The sequence below is a fragment of the Anser brachyrhynchus genome, assembly GCF_964034855.1.
Source record: "Anser brachyrhynchus genome assembly, chromosome: 3".
In the NCBI taxonomy this organism is placed as follows: Eukaryota; Metazoa; Chordata; class Aves; order Anseriformes; family Anatidae; genus Anser; species Anser brachyrhynchus.
The window spans coordinates 17344744-17367570 of NC_137696.1; the positions used below are offsets into that span (position 1 = coordinate 17344744).

General features: G+C 44.9%; 1 protein-coding gene and 1 long non-coding RNA gene across 2 annotated transcripts in view; one reads left to right on the forward strand and one right to left on the reverse strand.

The window, feature by feature from the left end:
- The window catches only part of HNRNPLL (heterogeneous nuclear ribonucleoprotein L like), a 29869-nt gene extending 20711 nt beyond the window's left edge, over positions 1 to 9158 (forward strand). The window contains exons 7-13 of the mRNA XM_080584623.1: positions 450 to 521; positions 1923 to 2140; positions 2306 to 2427; positions 2858 to 3059; positions 3958 to 4015; positions 4132 to 4230; positions 5845 to 9158. Of these exons, the coding sequence (XP_080440749.1) occupies positions 450 to 521; positions 1923 to 2140; positions 2306 to 2427; positions 2858 to 3059; positions 3958 to 4015; positions 4132 to 4230; positions 5845 to 5900 (827 nt within the window). The 3' untranslated portion in view covers positions 5901 to 9158. The remainder of the gene's footprint in view (positions 1 to 449; positions 522 to 1922; positions 2141 to 2305; positions 2428 to 2857; positions 3060 to 3957; positions 4016 to 4131; positions 4231 to 5844) is intronic.
- LOC308191789 lies at positions 8001 to 22593 on the reverse strand. The gene is made up of 2 exons (XR_013948278.1): positions 16829 to 22593; positions 8001 to 16647 (listed from the first exon to the last, which is right to left on the reverse strand). It is a non-coding gene; the product is annotated as an uncharacterized lncRNA (long non-coding RNA).
- Positions 22594 to 22827: the final 234 nt, after the last annotated feature.

A 22827-nucleotide genomic window follows, 5' to 3' on the forward strand; every position in this document is an offset into this window, starting at 1 on the left:
CTTGAAAGAAGCCCACTTTGAAAATGTGTTGCTGTTGAAGCTAATATTATGATTCAGGTACTGTCTTTCAAAAGTACTGCATTTCAAATTTGTTTTAAGAGACACATAGGTAAATCCTGCTGTATGGTGTTATCTATACTAATGTGTGCTGTCTGTTTAGGAAAACTATTGGGTATTTCCTTAGTCTTTAAATGTCTGCATCTCCTCATTGGCCACTGCCCCCAATCAGCTTAAGTGGAATTTGTTATACAAATGACAGTCTTTTAATTTTGGTGTCCCAGGGCTATACCTTGTGGTTTTAGATGTATAACGAATGAGAAATTGCTTAAAATTAACAAGGACTCAAATTACATTTTTGCTTCTTAACTAGAAGCTTTGTGTCTTAACTGGAGACATCATGTGCATACTTGTCCATAGTAAACTGTTTCCTTTCCCTTCCCATATGTTAGACAGAGGGAAGGGCCGCCAGAGGCAAGCTATTTTGGGAGAGCACCCATCGTCATTTAGACATGATGGTTATGGTAAGTAACATAGCATGACAGGTGGTTTTGATTTCTGTACGTGTTATGTGGAATTCCAAATAGTCAATCAGTGCATAACTGTGGACCTCTGCAGCGTGAGTAGTTCCCTATTGTTCTATACATGTGGTGCTGTCAGTCCATGGTCTAAAAATGCTAGTGATGGACTCAAATCTATAGAGTCTTTATTGCCATAACTCTACCTTCTATGGAGGGCATCCGGCTCTACTAATATGTTCGTTTGAAGAATGTTTTCTCTCAGTTGCCATCACTCTAGCAACGGATTGAAAATAACATCACCACTGGGAAAGCTGTTTTCTTCTAGAAAATGGCAGCATAGCTTCATCAGTGGTTTCATGCAACCAAGAGCTCTATGATATCTTTGAGTGCAAAGTGGTGACTTGTTCTGAAAAGGTATAGCCATGTGACTACTTAAGAATGATATTTTGGAATTAGTTCTATACAGTGATGCAGTTATTACCAGTGCTATCTGAAGTGAAGGTCTGCCATTATTTTCATGGTTTGGATCAAGACCTAAGGGTTGAGAAACTAATGTCTGGGTTTAGATATGACTATTCCAATTATTTGCTGTTTTAACTGTCAGATACAATGTGATTTGTCTTGCATCTTTCTTTTCAAATGTATTATTTCACCAAGTAGATTGACCTTCTATCTACTGTTTCCAAAGGCTCCTCAAATCACCAGAATTTGAGTTCTGCCTTGTTCACTGGCCTTCTTTTTTCATTCTTCTGATGCACACTTCCACCTTAAGTAATGTGGCTTTCTCCTCCTGTACTGCTTTCTCCTCCTCATTACTGCTTTTTGCTGAGGGGGAAAAAAAAGGCAAAAGGTCCCTTTTGTACTTAGCTTATGTGAATTTAACAATATTTATTGTCTCAAAAGAACAGGGATCCTCTCCTGTGTCTAAAACTGGTGTTTTCTGTAAACAAGAAAAATATTGCATACTAGTAACATCTCTTTGTTTAAAAAGAAAAAAGTGATACCTGTCACTTCACCGGTAGTGGAAAATAAATCATCTTCGTTTTGTATTAGTACTGGGTGGAAAACTGATAATTTTGAAGGAATATATCCTGTAATTCAATTCAAGCTATCGTTAAAATAATTACTGAAATACCGTTTTTTTCCATTTGTGCATAAAAACAATACCATGAAACAGCTCCTCCCTTGTTATCTGGTGATATAAGAATAGGTTTAGAATATTAAGGTGGATAGAAGAGGTCTCTTTTTTATTTTAAATTGGAAAAAACATAAATGGAAACCACGATAAACCTTTTTTTTTCCCCACTCATTTTAATTATGCATTATGTATGTGGGATTTAATGCATGATTAAGTAGTGCAACTTGTTTCAAACCATCTGATAACATGATGTTTCATCTCCTTAGGGTCACATGGTCCCTTGTTGCCATTACCAAGCCGCTACCGAATGGGATCTCGAGACACTCCAGAGCTTGTTGCTTATCCATTGCCCCAGGCATCCTCCTCATACATGCACGGTGGAAATCCTTCTGGGTCAGTTGTCATGGTTAGTGGATTGCATCAGCTAAAGATGAACTGTTCAAGGGTCTTCAACCTGTTCTGCTTGTATGGAAACATTGAGAAGGTAAGGCATAATTTTGTAGAAGCTTTGAAGCTACTGCAGTAGATTTAGTTGTTTTGGAGAAAGCCTGGCTGGGACGGTCTAAAAATATTTCCTGACAGTGTGTAAAAATCTTAATTGGGGCTGTTCATTGCAGTGTCACTCTTTTTTTTTCCTTATTTATCTTAGGTGAAATTTATGAAGACTATTCCAGGCACAGCACTGGTTGAAATGGGTGATGAGTATGCTGTAGAAAGAGCTGTCACACATCTCAACAATGTCAAGTTATTTGGAAAGAGACTTAATGTCTGGTAAATATGTTTTATAAGATTAATGGTCTGAGAGTGGGCAGATGTAATGAGGTTGCAAAGACAGGGTATCGTGTTGTTCTTTTATCATTGTTAGAGTTATGATTTCCAATTTACAACTATTATTTTACTCCAACATATTTTTGTGAATTTGACAGCTGTCAATTTCAGTGTGAACTCATACTAATGAAGTATATAGGTGCTAATGGATTGGTTGTTAATAAGCTGTATTGACTAATGTGTCTTATCCACCCCTTCTACAGTTATTAAGGAAGGTATCAAATCCAACTTGTCTTGTTCTATTTCACATTGTTGTAAAGAAATGTCAGCTCTGTTCTGGCTAGATCAATAATCAATAATGCTAGATCAATAATGCAAAGTATGCAAATCTTGATTGTTTAAAAATCTTTTATTATATATCCTTAAATCCCAGTGTTTCCAAGCAGCATTCAGTAGTTCCAAGCCAGATATTTGAGCTGGAGGATGGCACGAGTAGTTACAAAGATTTCGCAATGAGTAAGAATAACCGTTTCACCAGTGCTGGTCAAGCATCTAAAAACATCATCCAACCACCCTCTTGTGTGCTGCATTATTATAATGTTCCCCTGTGCGTAACTGAAGAAACGTTTGTGAAGGTAGGCAGCTGCAATGACTGTGACAAATAGTGCTTGGGGGCCTTATCCTAGCTTTATGGTGTGCTACTTTTAAAATGAAATAACTGGGATAGTTTGGGGATAGCAACTGGGAGATAATTAGTTCTTAACATAGCTTTGTAGCCTCTCTCTATGGAAGCCACTATATTTTTACTATTCTGGCATTATTCTCTTTTTAAAGTGAGAAATGAAATCTTGGAAATAATTTTTTTTTGTGGAGGGTGAGAAAAAGACTTGTTAAAGAAAGCCAAATACAATGAAAATTAAGATTGCAGTCCACAGAGGTTTACTGACTCCCTGAGATGGTTATTCTGATGACTACTAGGATGTTTTCGAATGGAGAAAAGCTTGCACATGGAACAGTTTGCACAGTTGCATCCTAAATAAACACTGGATGCTTAAAATATGTAATACTGGGCCTCTGAAGTGGAGTCAGTGGTAATTCTTTTTCAGTTCAGTGATTTTTGTTTTTTTTTTTTGTGCCTCAGGCTTCATCTTGAAATTTAATTCTGGTTCACGAGTGATATGCTTTTATGTACAACTTCTGAGCTACTGTATTGAAGTGGAGATGTCAAAACCAGCTTGTTTTTTAAATGTATATTTGAGGTGGTAGCGATACCTATATTCTAAAAACTGCGCCTATAAAATGTTTGGGAAAACATGGATACAGAGCCTTGTTTTGCAGTCTATGGAATGGTATTCTAAAGAGTTACCAGTTTAAACATGATTCTTAAATATCCATTTGCCATAAAGTCTTGGAAGTTCTCATAAAGAGTCAGTATTTTCCTTTCTGTATATGTTCCAGGAGCTTACAATTTTTGCTAATGTGTTTATGTGCATTTTTGCTGGGGTTTTACATCTTATTTTATTTTTGTGACAGCTATGTGAGGATCATGAAGTTCTCAGCTTTATCAAATACAAAGTGTTTGATCCAAAACGTAAGTAAGCTTGGACCTATTCGAGGGGTTATTTGAGTTCCAGTTTTGATGAGAGCATGCACTGTCAGGAATAGTTTATTGATCCCCCTCCTCTCTTTTGTTTCTTATTTTGACAGCCTCTGCCAAAACACTCTCTGGTCTGTTGGAATGGGAATGTAAGACAGATGCAGTTGAAGCTCTCACTGTACTTAATCACTACCAGATAAGAGTCCCAAGTAAGTCAGTTTTACTGATCTTACTGCTATCACTTTTTTCTTTCACGTTTATACTGTCTTTGTATAAAGTAAAGCTTTAGCAGCTCAGTCTGCAGCTAGAAATGGCATTATTTTCATTACATGTATATATGCTTTACGTGTATGTGTGTATATATATATATATTACAGTATACAAATATATCTAGTACAGTGTCTATAGTCCTCTGTAGTTTAAGCTCTATCTAAATGGCACTAATTCTTCCTAGCTTTTGAGTCAACTTGTAGAACTCCAAACACACTCTGCAAATTTGAAGTTACAGAAAGTTGGGGAAAATTAAAGCAGTTCGGGACACAAAAAGGAAGGCAGAAAAATCCACTGTCATCAAAATCAAACCTAACATACACCGTCTTACCAAAGCTTTTTTGTATCTTTCTCAATTAGTGCAGCGAAATTTGCAATACTTCTGGGTAGAAGATTCTTGGAAGTTGCACAGCTTACTGCTGTGAGTTCAGTGCTCCTGTAGTGGGTTCACTTTCAAATCGGAAACTTGGAGGCCAACTAAATAAGGAGGCCAAACTACTAAGAATGGAGAGGGAGTTCACCTGCTAATTAAATGCACAGAGGGACAGATCTGCACTGGACAATTAAGACAGTTTACAGAAGTAAATGGAATTGTTCCAGGTGTTTACCAACATAACTTTAAATTCAGCTTGGTGCCTAACATTATTTTAAGCTACCTTCTCCAAGCTGTTAAGAATTTCTCTGCCCGGCAAGTTTCACTAGCTTAAATCTTTCCTATCTACCCCACCTTTGTGCACCTTCTCAATAATGGACTAAAATTATTTCAGGGGCAGGATTTTTTTCTTTAAGATACTTGTAATAACATACTGTTCACAACTTCACGTTTATATCTCAGGTTGGAATCATGTTAGACAACAGCAGAATTTACTCTTTCAACATTTAAAAAAAAAAAAAAAAGCAAACCTTAGTATGTAATCACATACAGCTATTGCTGGAAAAGACAGTATTTTAAAATAAGGACCATTTGTTAAGACTTGCTGTAATAAGGTTGGCTGATGCATCTTCCTTGACCTTAGAGTACCGTGTGCTGGCTGTGGGTTTTGGCAGCCTTTCCAAGTAAAGGGAGATTATCTTATGCTTGGCTTTCTGGGAAGTCCTGGGTGTCCTACTGTTCTTTCTTTTTTCCATCAGACATGCATAAGTACTGTCCAGCGTCACTCTATCTCTGATAGAAATGCCACATTCTAAGTCCTGACTTTGTTAAATATTTATTCAATTTGCCTTTGAAATTGTCTGTTGAACACTACTCTAGGAAGGCAGACAGCAATAATGGTAAAGTCATTCTTGTATATAGTATGATATTTGGAATTCTGTCTGCATTCCCTGTGATCAGACCCATCACTTTGCTTTTATGTGTAAAAAATGCTGGTAAACTATAAAGAACGCCTACTTACAGGTCATCTGGTGTCTGCTGGCTGTTGAGGGTTTGGGGGGAAGCATTACACCTACGGAAGTGGTAAATTTGTCAGATTATGCAAGGCAATTTCCTTGATCAGCAGGAGAGCCATACACAGGGCACTTTACTGAGCATGTTCCATGTTGTTTCCTGACAGATGGCTCTAACCCTTATACCTTGAAGCTTTGCTTCTCTACTTCATCGCATTTATAGAGAAGAGGACTGCATGTTAAGAGCTACATTCACCTTGATTTGCAAGTTTGAAACTACACTTCGTTCACAAAGCTCTAAAGTGGTTGCTCTAATGTTGCCTTGTTTCAACTTAATTCTAATATCTTTTATCTTGTTTTATAATAAATGGATGTTCCTTCATAAAATACTAAACAGATTTTTTTTCTTTTTGCCTCTAAGAAATACATGTTGTAAGCTTACTACATAGTCTGTCTTTCGTTAGTGTAGTATCTTCAGATCTCTAAGGAAACACCAGTAGCGTAAACAAGGCAGTGTACCATTCAGACCTTAAAATGTTGATTGTTTTCTTACAAAATTGAGGTATATTTGCGTTTTCGATAATGTTAAAGATTAGCAAGTATTTTTCCATTTGTAGTCTTAATTGGCAAATAGAACTGTTACATCAGAATTTTAAATGTAGAACTTGTTTTTCAGTATGTTAAGTGGTGAAGTATGTTGCAATTCTAAAAAGCTTGTATTTATAAAGCGCTTTAATCAGGTTAATGTTGCACATACTGAATTTTTAGTAGTGTAGACTTACTTGATTTATAGTTCAGACAAAGCTAACAGAAAATTATTAATTGTACATGTGTATGGTGTGAATTCATACTTATTTATAGTGTTTGTTTTTTTTTTAAAAAAAAAACTATTTTCAGTTTGCATTAGCATGATGGCATCTATAGCTAGTCCCACCATAGGGGCCTTTTTAAAATTAAAATTGCAAGCTTGTATCAGTGTGTTCATCCTCATTTTCCATAACTTAAATTTAAATCTTGGTGTTTAACATATCCTTTTTGAATTTTTTTTTTTAAGTAGTTATTATGACTTATTAAATGGTAAAAGTTGGATATATGAGAACAGAAGATTATTCACAATAGAAGTTAAGGTGGTGGAAAAAGTTAAAACAAAAAGCAAGCCCCACCATACCTGGATTGTTGATTTCATTTACACTGGATACTTACATCAATGTTTGCTTTTGTCCGATTTATCTTATACTTTTGTTACAATGATGGAAGGATTGATAGGGTTAATAGACTTGACTAGCCTCTCACTTAAACTGAGGTTGTCTCTGTGGGGTTCAGATAATATAACCCTAATCACGTGATGTGAAACTAGTGAGATGAGAAATCTTTCACTTTGGGGAGAATGATTTATTTGTGTCCCAGTACTTCGGCACCTCAGTTCTCTCTTCTAGAGCTGAAGTTGCATCTTGTTTGGGCCCAGCCCCCAGAAATAGGAATCCAAGCAGGAAGTCTGGGAGCTCTTGTTCCAGGCCTTGTGCTTGTTCCCCTTCCTGAATTTGCAGCAAAGTGTCTAGTGCCTCTTTTAGTTCTGCTCTTAGTGATCAAAATAAGTTATTTCATCAGGTATTTTCTTTTACCACACAAGTCCTTCATTCTGTCTTTATGGATTTTATCCGTATCCATCCTTTATGCAAAATTATATTAATGCAGTATGCTTGTCCTTGAGAAAGTATGTTGCAGTATGTTTACAGACTGTGGGCATTGCACATGTTTTTAAATACTGACTAGATTTTCCCCGTTTTTAATTTCAAGGCAAATACACGTAATGACACCAGGGGAAATGTCAGCTGTTCTTCAGGTTTTCCCATCAACTATGATTCATTTTCATCCTGTCTGCCTCCATTTTATTCATGTTCCAGGTAATGAGTATTTCAGGAGTTCAAAGCAGGCTTCTAATACATCTGAACTGGGAACTGAAGGACTGCTACTCTTTGGCAACTCTTTCTGCATAAGGTTTGGAATAATACCGGCCGCTAGTCGGGAAGATGGCAAACAGACTTGCACTGTAGTGGCACTGCTAGTGCTCTTTCAGCCTTAGTGCTTTTCTCCCAGAAGCTGCTTCCAGAGAACTCTAGCCTGGAAGGCTATGTGCCACAGCCAGCTACTTGCCAACAGAAGTGCTGGGTACTAGTGTTCTGCGCTGCCTAGTGGTTTAATTGTGAAACGTCTCTCCCAGTCATTCATTTCTCTTCCATCACCTTGAATGTTCTGTGGAAACCAGTTTCTTCTGTCATAACTTGCATTGCTATTTGTATTAATGTTGTTTCAGAAGTCAAGTGGTTTGCAGTTAAGCATTAAAAATAGTACGTTATCTGTTGGTCCAGTTTGGGATGTAGGATGTGACCCTAAGAGCATTCAGGTTTAAAAAAGAAAAAGAAAAAAAAGCACTTTAATGTTTCTGTATCCTCAGTGGATCACAGCATTCAGTGCCTAAGATGCTCAGGTGAACAGCATCTTTCCTGTGGCTGCTCAGATCAAACCGAAAACAGACTAGTTCTTGGTGTACCTGAGAGGACGTGATACCAACTGGAAGTCCCTGTTTTGCAAAACGAGTAGCCTGTGCCATGCGGGGAAGAAAAGAGTAGAGACTGAGAAATTGTTTAACCTTCTTCCTACATAAAGTAATCATCTTCTTCGTGTAAAAGTTGAGAACATGAAAAATTCCTTGTTGGTCTCCGGCTGTAAAAAGAAAATGATGTCATTTCCTGGGCCCGCAAGGATAGATAGCTGTCCTCAGGGAGGAATGAGGTTGGTCTCCTCCTTTCAAAATCGAGGTCTGTGTTCACCTGTAATCTTGCTCTTTAGAATAGAGCCAAAGCAGTGGGGCAGGTAAAAAGTTGCTCCAAGGGGAGTGACGTTTGTGTGCAATTTGGCAGCCTACCATTTACTGTATTTGTTAGATTAAAATTAAAGTACTAAGGTCTCTCAATGCAGTTTTTTCTGTCCCTTTTGCATAAGCCATATATGCAAAATAGTGAACACTGCTATGCATATTTCTTGCTTGCAAGCAGCTTGCATTCACGCTGTAATATATTCACGTCTGTTCCACTGTTTAAAAAAAAAAAAAGGTTATTTTTTCTAATTGATCACCTTTCATTGGAAGTAAATGATACATTGAAGTGGAGATCTGTTCATCTTCTCTCATGATACTCTAATCTTTCTTTGTACTCATTTCCCCTTACATGCAAGAATTGGGAAGAGTTGCTTTTTGACTTTCTATACCACCACAGCAAGATAGTGTGTATCACTAGCGTGATATAAGAAAAGATTTAAAAGAAACCATTCAGGAAATGTTCGGGTGTTTTACTTCATGAAGGGAATGATACAACTTAATGTGATGTTGCTAATTCTGTCTTTTTAGTAGGGGATGTTTGGGGTAAGCTGGCTTGTAACTGGCTGAAACCCTCTATTGTAATTAAATGCAACTTGCTCCTTTTCCTGCTGTGTGTTTCCTTGTGAACAGAGCTTGAATTTGTTTGAATATTATGATGTCTTAGCAGGAGACATTCAGTCTCTTCTTTTAAATAATACATTGGAGTCTGAGAACGCAAACACACTTGCTCACTTCTTTTTCCGCTTCTGGGATGTGTTTAAATATCTTTTGGATTTTCTTGAGTCTTCTTTTGAAAATACCTTGTATTCTTACATTGGTAGCTACTCGGGTATTTTTGGATACTCCAACTTTTTATGTCTACCCAATCTGTTGGTTTATTCCCTTTTGGCAATTACAGAGGTGGTATTAAAAATAACCTTGTTTGCATTGGCATGGCCTTGTCTAGAAATAGTGTGCAAGAAGGCATGGGAAAATAAAACCTGGTTATGGGCTCCACTTTCTGTGAGGAGTTCTTGATGCAGAAAATATTCTTCTTCTGATTATTGACCTTAAACTAGATGCAGCTGTGCTGAAGCTGAGAGCCTTCCACCTTCACAGATCTGGAATCTCAAAGGTAACTTAGGAGTGTCCTGCTGTAAGATTTGCCTTGCAGTAATTACATATTGCAGCTGTCGTGTTTGATGCTCTGACCAAACCCTGGCGTAGTGTCATAGAGGAGCTGACACTGCCCTCTGTATATGTGGCTAAATGCAAAAATCTGTCAGTCTTAAACAAAACAGATCTTGATTTAGATTCCCTGGTAGTAACAGTCCCAAAGAAAAGAAAATCTGTCGTCACCGCTGCAGTCTGGTGCTCCCCAGAGTGCTTCAGGTGTGTTGGTTCGCTGCCAATACTGTTCTGTATTGTAGGTTGCGTTGTTCCAAGACTAAGAAAGGCCTCAGTGAATAAAAGCATGCTAGAAGTAAATTGTCTCACCTGGTTTGTCGTGGAATTCAAGAGTGCGTGGACAATCCAGTCTAAGCAAGAGACAACAGCTGCTGTGAGACCCATGGAAAGGAGGCACAAAGGAACAAGGGGTGAGCACAGTTCACTGGACTGGCATTTGTCTCCTGGTTCGGGTGCTGGCAAGGATGAGAGGTGGATGTTAAACTGCTGCCACATGAAGTGGCTGCATGTGTTTAAAGGCCATCCTGTCTTAGAAGTGAGGTTATTTGCACTTCTTTCATTTCTTCTAGCTTATGCCATTTTTTCCTCTTAATTGTTAAGACCACGTGTTTTAAACTAATCTACCCTCATCCCATCTGCTTCCGTAATAAGTTGTCTGGGAGTCAACTGGACTGGGAAAAATGCTAATATTCACAAAGGAAAGCTGAGCTGAGAAATTCTTGGTGTCATTCTTCATCTGTAAACCAAGGGATTTGCTTTCTTTTTTTTTTGCCTCACCTGTTTCACCCTAGATGTGCCAGGTCGCTAGTAAAATAATACCTTGTTCTCAGTTGCACCATTAAAACTGGCACTTGTGGAGAGGGGTGATCAGATGTGTTCACGTGGCAAGGTATTATTTCTAGCATGCCATTCAGGTTCTTTGCTAAAGCTGGCAGGGGACAAAGTCTGAGATGAAGGTAAGCTGAAACAAATAGCTGTTCAGGAGTGGGGATGGTGAGGGCCCCAAGTCCGGCAGCTGATTTGTAAAAGGTAAAGAGCTTCCATTCCTAGACATTTGTATAATCAAGTTAATGGAACAGAAATATTGTGTGCTTTTAAGTCTCCTAATGCATAATACTCTTTCCCCGTTAAAAATAAAAGGTTTCTTTCTCCATGAACTGTGATTCCCACAGGATGTGGAGGAACCTAGCATAGCCGGATTAGTAGTGCTTTGGCTGTGTTCCTCTAAGGGAAATAACTTCAGTCCCTTTTCTTGTGTTCAGAAAGCCTTGGCGTCTGTCCTATGCCAAGCCTTCCTGTGCTGGCCTTTCACTGCCGGCTCCCTGGGCTAGAGCCACGCATTAATTTAGATAGGTTCTCTGCTCTTCCTTTTGAATGTTGCAGCTGCTGATGTGAGGTCTTAATTTCTGGCATGATTTATTTAACTTTTTCCTTCTCTGGTGTTTGTAGAGCAGCTGCAGCCTGAATGGGCCTTCACGCAAGGGAATGAGTACTGCAGAAATGCGACAGGGAGCCAGCAGCTATGTTTAAAAAGCATGAAAAAGCAAGATAATTAACCCTCTTTTCCAAAGCATCCAGGAATATAAATTGGTCCTGGCAGGGGCCATATAGCAGTATTCAGAACATAACACTACAGTGGGTTTGTAGCATGGGGGATGGCTGAGGTTAGCAGTTGCTGCAGAGTACAAGATGTAATTATTTAATTTCATGTAAGCCATTACCTGTTTATTTTCTCCTGCCACAGTTTCCTCTCTCCATTAGTGAGCTCATCCTTCTTTAACCTAGTAAGAAAATGAGGTTGCAAATATTTGTGCTCTATTCAAATTGAAGTGGGTAGCAATCCATTAAGCCCCTAGAAGTTATTAGTTGGGGTGCTTGCTTACTAAAACTCCTCTCTATGGGACTAATTTTCTCTCCCATAGCCTTTTAAAACAACAGGCTTTGGATGTTTTAGGAAGCACAATTCATGTTAGTCGATGATTTCCCTATAATCTAAGTGTAAACTTCTGGCCTTTTTAAATTTACAGTGCTGATGCAGGGATTTGAATGTAATATAGATTATGCTTCTATTTTCTCTTCTGTTAACCACAGCACTGAAACTGCTAAATCAGATTAAATCAGTGAGCTCCAGATAAGCACCCTCACCAGAGGCTTCAGGAGACTGAGAAACAGCCTGGTCAGACACTGACCTGGGTAATCTGTCTTGAAGTTACTGTGTAGCTGCTGGCTGAAACGTGGTCACCTAAAACTCTTCACTAGTTTAAGGCAGGAGTCCCACTCACTGAGCCTTCACGTCTTACTTACCTATTCTTTTGGGAGGGGCTTTTAAAATTAAAAACAAATTCCTGAGTTCTAAGGATATAGCTCAAACCAAAATATTTTAGTTACACTTAAGTATGTTCATCTTGCCCAATAATTCTGTGCAGGTTTTTCATCTTCTTGTTGCTAAAGTTGTCTGCCTTTTTAAAAGATTTTTGTTGTGCCTCTAATGCTTCCTTTTTGTGTGTGTGGTGTTTTTTTTTTTTCTTAATACGAAGCAATAAGGACTAACGACAGGATTTCAGGTTAGGACTGTGCTATTGATTTATTTCAAAGCATTTCAGAATAACATACTCTCTAGTCTTGCTTTTATCTAATAATAATGAAAACCTACCCTAACATTCGAAAGGATGAGTTTCCCTCCATGAAGACAAATGAGGTGATAATACTTCCCCATGTCTTCTGGGATATGGACCCCAAGTTCACAGTTAAGTGTGACCCCATGGCTTTTCTGGCATAGCCCATAACAAACTAATCGTGCTCGAGTGTTGCATTCACCTGCCCCAGCCCTTACCTCCATCTGTATCATTGATGACCACGTCATTACAAAAAAACAAACAAATAAAAAAAAATGAGCTCTTCCTTTTTATCTCCCAAAGCTTTCAAGGAAAGATTGTTCATCTGTCTTTGCTTTCTGCATATTCCGAAACTTCTTAGGAAATAGAGCAGGCATATTCGGGTACGCAGGGACAGTAAAAGCTAACCGTATTCTTTTAGACTGGCAGCGAGTGAGCAGTGGCACTGGTCCTGAGACCGCCAGCGCAACCTCCATTTCTCACTGCTGAAAACAGACTGAGCTTTCCAGGAACTCTCCCTTGTGGACCTTTCTAGTGAGCATCCCGGTAAGGATAAACCTTTCACAGTGAGCAGGGAGCAGGAACCTTGCTGGCATGATTTCATCTCTGGTATGTGGGTGGGGTCAGGCTTTGTCTTCCAAGGGGACAGTTGCTGCTTGCTTGTAGCACTCTGCTGTCAGAACAGCCTTGGCAGGAGATGTATTACTGACACGCTGCTCACAGCTGACCACTATTTGTGAGGGTCTAGTCTGTAAACTGCTTTAGAAGCGGTCACTAACCAGGCAGAGCTGCTTCTAAGCCATTTTGCAAGCACTTTGGCTACTTCTCTTATTCTCCTCCTCAGGTGTTAATGTTTCCCCTTTCCCCAGTCGTGGCGTGGCTGCCTGTACCCCTGTATCGGCTTGGTTCCTATTAAACACCATGAAAATCAGTGTTTCCAACAGCGTCAACCTCTTCCATGCCTGCTTTGAGTCATGTGCAAGGGTTGGGCTGAGGCCTGCCAGCCAGATGGTTAGCTCATGAGCCAAAAAGGGTGCAGCAAAGCCATAAGAAATGGCCCAGAGCTCCTAGTTTCACCAGTAGCACAGGAACTTGTCCACGCCTGTCCTTGCAGCTCTGCGAGGAGTCTGTGTAGCAAAACACAACCACTAACCCTGAGCCAGCTCTGTAGCTGGGGCTATGCAGCGCCAACACCAAGCTGATAACAAGTGTGTTTGCTTTGTGTCCCTTCCAAGGGCAGAGCAAGTTTCGCTGCTGAGATCTAAGGAAACGGTGGGTTTCTAAGAGGCTGATACTGCATTCACCTGGGAACTACTGCTCTTATCTGCCCTGCTAGCAGGGGGCTGACCAAGAGAAACGCCATCGTGCCTCTGGCTCGAGGCTGTGCCAGCAGTCAGTGCACAACAGCCACACACGTCTGTGCTGTTGGAATGGAAAGGAGAGAAGCCTTTGGAGCAAAGCCAGTTGGGTTTTGATCAGATGGGTGGCTGGAGCGCTGACTGCTGTAAAACTGAATTTTTTTCAGTGTGTTTTTTAGCCAGCTTTGGGCTCACCTGGCTTGAAAACAGGAGTCCCCAGGTCTTTGGCATCCCTGTAGTTTTCCTGCCAGTTCTCCCTGGTTTGCTAGTGAAGGAGCAGCTCGCCCCTTCAGCACGCCTGTGCAGCTTGCTGGACCTTCACAAGTGCGCTGGTCCTCACAGGCACAGCCAGGCTGCTTGCCCTCCTGGCAGTACAATTATCTCAGGTCAGGGAGGCCCAGGGCACCTCAGGGAATGCTACTGGACTGGTCGTTCTGGTGTGGGGAGCAGGCGCAGCCTGAACCTGTCCCTGCATGGGCTGTGTGGGCGAGGACTTGCTGATTTCTGCCAGGAACCTGGTAGAAGTGAGGAAGGGAGGGCAGTGAAGGAGGAGGGGCTGTTGCTACAATGACATTTTGTGGCTACTTCTCTACGGGCCTCCCATTACGGACTTGTGTGCCTCACCCTTCTCCTGGCTGCTTTCAGGGCCTCTAGTTCTACCTACAAATAAATGGTACCATGTTTAATAAAGAAGATGCAAAAATGGCTTTCAGTGTATAGTTCTGAATTCCCTCTGTGCTAGGCACAGCCCAGCCCGTGCTATCTACATGACTGGAAGTTGCTTCTGAATTATATATGCACGTATGGCATCTTGTCAGCCTCCTTTGGCTGAGGAATTGCAGATAAAATGCCCTTTTCAGGTCTGGCAACCTTTTGTGATAATCTTAACACAAGATTCAAACTTGACAACTCCATCAAATGCACTTTCGGAGCATGTGACCAGGAGGATTAGGAAGGAAAGTTCCCGTTCTTGTGTCTCTGGGCCTACAGGCCAGCCTTTGGGGTCTCTGGTGCCTTGTGGAGGGCAGCGGGGCAGGGCCCTGCCCTGCTGGCAGGGGACAGCAGGTGGCAGCAAGGAATTCGGGTCCCTTTGCTCCAAGTTCAGTGCTGGGGAATGTGCACCCACCTCTCCCCAGCACTTCAGCTGTGGGCAGGGGTCTGCAGCCAAAGGCTGGTGGCTGGGCTGGGGATGGTAGCACCTTACACAAGCCCTGTCTTGGGTAGCTTTTATGCTGCCTTTGCTTTGTGCTTGTAGGCTGCTCGAGGTCACAGGATGCTCTTCTGTAGTCCCTGTGCTGTATCACCACAGGGATGTACGAAGCTAGATGTGTGCAGGAACTCCCAGCTGCTTGAGTCAGGACTCTGTTATTTGCCAGGACAGCCACTCCAGCTCGTGCGGGGCAGTTTGCCGAGACATCTGTGAGCGAAGAGAGACCACAGGAGTGTGCCAAGGGCAGCAAGCCCACGCGTTGCTGATCACGGCTACGCTTTGGAGAGGGTGGTGTGTGCAGTTGTTCCTGCAGAAACCCATCCTCGCCCTGGGAATTCTCCCTGGGTTATCCAGAAACATCCGCGTTGGAAAACTCCATGTCTGAATCTCTGCTGCAGCCTTGCCAGCTCTGGGGTGTGAGTTGAGACGTCTCTGCAACCCCTCTCCTAAAAAGCAGCATTGCAAAAGAGCTCCACTAGATAACCCAGAAACCTGGATTTGATTCCACTTGTGTAAGCAATTTAATCTACCAGGCGAGGGAGGATATTTCATCCCTTTTCCTTGAGGGAGCTGATATGCTTCCAGACGTGTGCAAATGCCCTTGATGCTTCAGTGAAAGTGGATAAACGTCAGCCTGCCTTAAGAAGAACAAATGCAAGACAAATGGGTTCACTTCCACGGGGGGACAGAATGGCAAAGGATCCAGTGACCAGATGCAATGGCGTGGGACCTCAGAGGAGTATTTGTTAAATAAATGCAAAGAGGTTTAGCAAAGAGGCATTAGGCTGCATCATCACGATGGGCTGTGGAAGGGAGAGGCTGGCGAGGGAGGAGTGTGCATGCTGGTGGAGGCTGCCTTGGGTCACAGCGGGAGCCTGGCCAAGGCTTGGTCTCAGCAGCTGTTTGCTGTCGAGCTCCGGCCCCTTCCCTGGCTTCCTTTGGGATGCCTTTGCTCCTGGAAAAGACCAGGGCCAGCTGCAACGTTGGAGCCAGGTAGCATATAGCCAAACGAAAACAATTGGGTGTGACATAACCCACGTTGGTTATTTTGGGAAGGTGTCTGCCTTCTTGTTGGTTTCTGTCCTCGTTAAAGGTAACAGAAACTGACTTCAGACAGGTTTCAGAAGGTGAACAGTGTTAGTCACGCAGCAACTATGTAATGTGGTGAATACCTGAGCACCTTGGTCTGGTTGTGCCATCGCCCTCCCTGCCTTCAGCCTGGTCTCTCCCCTGCTCTCCTTTCCTTCTGTATTTGCTTTATTTGGTGTTTTATTTTGTTTTCCTTTTGCCTGTGCTCCTTCCTTGCAGGCCAGGGCACGTGCTCCTTAAGAGGCAGCCCCAGTCCAGAGGTCTTTCACAGTGCTTAACCTTGGCCATGGATTTTGTAACTCCTGGGGGAGGGAAGCTCAGTTTGGCATTTCTAGCAGTCCTCCACCTCCAGGCTCCGCGTTGCCTCTTGCACAAGCTGCCCTGGTGCTTTGGAGCTGTCTTGCTGGGGACAGGAGTAAGCAGAAAGGCAAAGGGAAGCTGCCAGCAGCCCCGTCCCCAGAGGGTCAGGCGAGGCCCTGAACACGGTGACATTTCTCCTGCTGGCTGGAGTGAGGCACGGGTCCTGCACCTTCCCCGTGCCAGGACCCCTCCGACAGCTGTGACTCGCTGAACCTTCTCGCCATGCAAAGCACCAGGCATGTACACGAAGCTTTTAAGATCCAAGGACCAGCCCTAAAGCGGTTCCCCGCGGCCTGTAAATGAAACAAACCAGCTCTGCACAATCAAACCCCTCCTAGCAAGGCGCTGCTGCTTCCTCCAGCTGAGATTTAACCCAAGGGGAGAGGGCAGTTTGGCTTTGAAACAGCCAAAAAGCTTTCTGCGTTAGAGAACCACCCCACTTCTTTGAAAGCATGGATGGCTTGTGCTGCCTACCTCTAAGGCATCTCCTCGAGCCGGCAGGCACAGACCTCAGGCTCGGTAGTGCAGTGCCCTGCTCCTCAGAGAGCATCGTGCCTTTTAGGCCCCTTGATTAATGGTTGGACTTAATTACATTGCAGCAGCTGGCTCCCTTGCCCAGCTGTGGAAAGAGTCATGGATTTTGTGTAACAGATTTTGCCTTTTGAACCTTTTTTTTTTTTTTTTTTTTTTGTGGGGCTGTTTTGCTGTAAACTGCAACCTCAGGCTCCGGCTGCTGCAAACCCCTCTGTGGGCTGCATCCCTGAGCAGGTACACCTTTGGAGGTTGTACGAACAGTGTTTGATGTAAGTTGGTGTGTATGGCTAAAGGCAGAAGGCTGTTTTCAGCTCGGTTTGTGTACGTTTGCCACCTGCTCTATGGGATACCGACAGCAGTGCTGGTGGGAAGGGGCCTGTTGACGTCTCTCATCCAGCCCACCCTTAGAGCGGGACTATCGCCAGGGCTGGGGCAGAGCAGCGGGGGCTTTGGGGAGCTAGGGCTTGAAAATGTCGAGGATGGAGACCCCTCCTCTCTGGGCACGCGTCCCAGGGCTGCGCCATCCTTCTGGGGGAGTTTTCCTAATGCCCTGCCTGAACCAGCAGGGCTGCAATCTCTGCCTGTCACCTCATGTTATACTGTCTTGACCTCTCGGGAAGACTGGCCCCATCCTCCCTGTACCTGCCTCCCAAAGAACCACGGGCTCTTGCTAAATCCTCCCGAGCCCCTCTCCTTCCACTAACAGCCAGATATCTTCACTGCTCCCTGCAGGTGGTGACTCCTGGCCTTGACCAGCCTGGTAGCCCTGGCGGGTTCTCTCCATCCGCCCGGCTGCTGCACACACATCCTGTGGGGAGCTGCCTGCAGGCACCAAGAGCTGGGACAGGCTGAAGCCGAGCTCAGAAACAAGCTCCTTGTTGCATCTGTTCAAATAAGGCTTTAGAAGAACCTGGTTTTCATTGATTGCAGGATGAGATGGGTCTAAACCAGCAGTCTCCACCCCTGGGCTTGTGGTGGGGTGTTAAGTTCCCTCCTCTCCTCCTTCCCATGCATCTGGGGTGTGCGAGGCAGCCCAGAGCCAGCCGGTTCCCCCCTGATCATCTGAGGGATGGTGTCAGATGCCCAAGGCTGCTCCCCCCAGGTCTGAAAGATTAGACTGGAAGTTTTCCGGGTGGGAGATGTCCCAGGGCTGAGGTCAGGGACAGAAATGTAATGTCTGTTATACAATCCGCTGTTAAATAATCGTCCGGGGCCGCTGTGCCTGCCAGGTGGCTGCAGCTGGCAGTGGAGCTGCCTGGAAAACAGGCTGTGCTTTGCGGGACTGCCGTACCCCGGGCAAGAAGCAGGAAAAGCAGTTACATGCTTTGGGGCATCCCATGATCAGGCCTGTCCTCGCTGCTGCCCTGCGGTTCCCTGTTGCCAGGTGCTTTTTGATGAGGGGCGCACCAGGCTCACAACGCCACGACCTCTTTGCAAACCCAGCGTCGCGATGTTTGCGGCAGGGAGCTGCTCTCTGCATCTCATAAAGCTGTGGTGAAGATAAAGCTGGGGCTGGGGCCACCCCACACAAACCTCTCTGGGTGGGGATGAGCCCCCCCACGCAGTGCTTACCAGTGCTTACCACTGTCACGCTCTCAAGTCACCAATTTTGGGCACTGCTGCCCACCTGGGACTGGGTTAACAGCCCTGTACAAATGATTTCAAAGATGCTGCAGAACAAAATAGCTGAAAAAGGCACGTGGAGGACACCGGGAACCCTGTAGGAAGGGCTAGGGATGATCTATGTTGGCTGCAAACAAGCGGTGTCTCGAGGGAGCTGTGATGATTTGTTCTAGGAAATGGAGGCCAAGCCCAGGGAGAGGCTGGGCTGGTGGCACAGGGAAAGCTCCCAGAGCAAAGCTGGGGAGCGGCCGCGCCGTGCTGTGAGCCCGTGCCTTGCTGCCTTGAGGTTGCCTTCCTCTAGCATGCATTTACAGCTAGTTAGCCTATTTCAGCTGGGTATTTTCTTCCTCAGAAGGATATTTGGCAGGTGGCCATGCTCCCCTGAGGGTGAGGGAGAGCAGCTCAACACGAGAGCAACAAATTGGCGCAGGGCAGGGTGAGTTCTTGTTGTTTTCAGCTCAGAGGGTAGACGGGAAATGGAGACAGTGGGGGATGACTGGATGGCACGAAGGAAGCTCGAGTTATCCCTCACTTGTGTTGTGCCCCCCAAATCCTGCACTGACAGGCACAGAACAGCGTCGGGGCGGTGGAGGAATGATGCTCCAAGCTTCTTGGTTTTGCCTGTTCCTGCTCTGCCTCTCCCTGCACCAAGGCCCAGAAGATTCAACCATGCTGAGAACTGGCCCAGGAACCAGAGGCCAAAGCTGATGTGGGAGCAATTGGGCTGGGGACGATGCCAAGCACCCCTCACCTGGAGCGACAGCCACGTGGCAGCCCCGGTGCCCCTCTCTTCCCACAGCGCTGCTCACAAAGCAGACGGGAGCCATGAGCTGGGTTCCCTGCGGTCCCTTCTGCTCCGTCCCGGAGGCTGCTGTGGGGCAGATCACTCGTGCCACACACGCAGCTCACCTGCCCCGACAGCAGGCTGCCCTGCTTTTCCTTTACGCTGCACTCCTCACCGCCCAAGTGCCGCAAAGCTGTGGCACGTTGTGTGCTCATCTGTCTCTGCTGGCAGGTTCTTCGGTGCCCGGTTTCGTGTGATCCAGGGAGGCATTCCGGCTTAACGCAGCTATTTTGCTGTTTAATCCTGCTTGCTTTTCTTTTAACACCTTTCCAAATGTTTTAAGCTATCCTTTGTGGTGCTCATCCACTGTTTAAGCTGAGATCAAATGATTGTAACTCAATCCTGGGATCTCCAATGAATTTGAGTTTGGGCAGCTAACCCTCTACTACAGCCAGGATGCATTTACCCGGGGTGGGGAGAATCAGGTAAGGAGTAAAATGCTTCATCTCTGTATTTCTCTTTCTCCAAAGCTAACGTTACTTATCTGCTCAAAATAGATGACAGCCCCCTGACTATTATTTCCAAATCTTCTTATGTTTTTTTCCTGTGATAAGCCATTGGAGCCTTCTTTTGTCAAACTGCCTCAATGTGATGAAAGCCGCTCTCACACTGGCCTTTTGTGGCTGACCCGGTGCACAGAGCGAGGACAGCGCCTGAGTCCATTTTACTTCTGGAAAAGTTGTCTTCCTGGAGGACCCAGACACACTCTCAAAGAACAGTCCCCAGCAAAAAACTTGCACTGTGCTCTTCTGCGAGGACACGTGCACTTTGGTGGTGTTGGAGCAAGCCGGCGAGCAGGACTGGGGCCCATAGGTACCAGCCCCTGTGACTGTGCCTTGCCCATGCTCTGCCCTCCCCACTCTCTCCTGCGTTACAGAGGAGTTTTGGGGCAGGACAACCTCTGCGTCAGTCTGGCATAAAGCCAAAGGCAACAGGACCTTGCTCTCACCCTATCCTCTGGGTACTGCTAAAACTCGACTGCCTGTTTCATTGCAATTGCCCACGGCCGTGGTGCAGGCCTCCTGCTCAGGTACATTGAAATGGGCTTGGAGAAAGACTAAACACCATTTTCTAGAGGGTAAACTAGTTTTTATGGAGAGTAGATTCGATCTAATTAAATTCACACGTTAATCCAGGTGGATTTAAGCAGCACGTTCTGCTTTGTGTCCTAGGCTTGGCCTAGGTTGGCCTGAATCTGGAAATGCCGATGGCAGAGCTGGTCTGGTGCTTCACGTCTAGACTCAGCCCCGGGCTTTGATTTGATGCCAGAGGTTGAATTCAGGCAGTTTCATCGCTGTGTTAAGGATTGTGCCCCACATCCAAGCCTGGCTCAGGGCAGAATGTGGGAGCCAGCCCTTTCCCCTCCTAAGCCCACGGTGCTGGTGGAAGAACCTCTGATCGCCAGAGACCCAGGCGCTGCCACCACGGGGTCTCACACAAGCTCCTGCTGATGACTACCCCATCTTTGAGGCTTGGGCTTTGCTACCTGTGTCCTTGGTGAGGCAGCCTATGATAGCCCAAATCTTCTCCCACCTGGGGGAGAAGCCAGGCGGGGCAGGGTGGGCTGTGGCTGAGCTGCACCTCAGCTTTTTTTGAGCCGTGGGAACTCACAGCAGAATCCCTCTTTTAAGCAAAACTCATCTCTCCCGCAGCTAGTCTGGACCTGCACTGGAAGAAACCATGTGAAACCCTGGGAATGAACCACCCGCCTCCTTGTGGGACCTGTAAATCTCGCCCAGCAGAGCCCCAGTCACGTAGCTGTGAAGGATGCAAATAAACTCGGCTGTGTAATTAGCACCCTTTGTACACCGGGGCAATCATATTCAGTCCTGCAAACAACCGGGAGCCAAGTCTGCCTGCGCAGGGCTCAATGCAAAATACCCTCCCCGGGTGTAAAGCTGCACCGCTTTACTCGAATCAGTACAACCCAGTGGTGCTTTGCCCTGGAGAGGAGGAGTTAGCTTGTGATGTGAAAGATCAGTTAAGCTCCAAGGGCAGCACACTAAGTAATCCGTCTCACTGCACTACATTAAATAATAAAACGTCTACTCAGCATTTTTGCCAAATGAGACCCTAAATTGATGCCGATGCTCCTGTGATGGTGGAGTACTTTCCCTCATCCCAAATCGGCTCTGGTAACGTGACCTTTTTATGCTGAAAAAGCACCAGCAGTGTGGACTGAAGCATGGTATCGCCCACCGCGTAGGCACCACTGGGCTCTCCTTTTCTTGAGCCAAGTGCCTCGCTGTTTTTTATCAGCAGAGCAGAACAGCTCCATGCCCTGGGGGGAGGCCCTACTGGTTCACTGATTATTTCTGTTTGATGGGCATTGCAGTGACAGCTGGAGCAATTCCTCTTTTTCTAGGACAAGAGGTTTGGGAGCTAGAGTCCAGGCACGTGGATAAGTCTTTGTGTTGGCTTTGCAGGGCCAAGGAGCCATTGGAAAGGCCACCAAAGCGACCTGAACTCCCAGGTACATAGAAAGGTCCAGGACAGGTGAAAAAAAAAAAACAACCAAACAAAAAAAACAAACCAGTTTAAAACTTTTGTGGAAAAACATTTCATCATGCTGGCATTTGACCTGTGTGTACGCACTCCCCACTCCCAGGCTGGTGTCACTGACCTGCACACGGGCAGGTCACAAACCTGCAGGCAGACACAGCCTCTGGGCAAGGCAAGGGGCAGTGTGCTGTCTGTAGGCATCTCCTTCAGCAGTGGGCAGCCCAGGGGGTTGCAGGTGTGTTAGCGCTTTGTTAGCAGCGCTGCACCCTCTGTAAGAGTCAGTATCGAGCCCAGGCTTTGGAGGTGGCCGCATCTCATTATGCTCTTGCGTAACAGCGAGGTGGAGATTGCACCGTGTTTATACAGAGCCAAATGATAGGAGCTAGTTTGAGTAAATGTTTGCACATGAAAGCTTCAGCTGGTTAGAGATCTTCATTTCCCCCAGCAGAAGTAAACCACTTAGTTATTCAATCCTCTGAAAACTTCAATCACCCTGATAAGGGAAGACAAGGCAGGACAGAGGAGAAGACTTCCTCTCCATTTGCACCTGCAGGATTGCTACCGCCCCAGAGAAGGGAGCAGAGCCTCTCTAAGCACTATCACGATGCAGAGCATTGCTCTGGAGCCTTCCCACAGCCCTTCCCCTGGTTGTGCCACAGACCCTTGATTTAAACCCCTTAATCCTGGGGAGATTGTGCAACAACTCTCTCAGGCTGGAAATGGATTATGCCTCGCTTCAAAGGTGTTTGGCGCTCAGCCTGCAATCACAGTTTTGTGTTGGGGGGGCAGTAAACTGGCCCAGCCCCTCGTGCGAAAGCACCTGCAGGCAATTCCTGCAGCTGGTGCCTAGCAACACGCTCTGAGCTGCTCTGACAACAGCTAAAATTCAACGTTATTTCATCCTTCCTCCCCAGAGGAGCAGCTCTTGAGTCATCACCGGGGGAGATGGGACGTGTCTCCCACTCAGCTT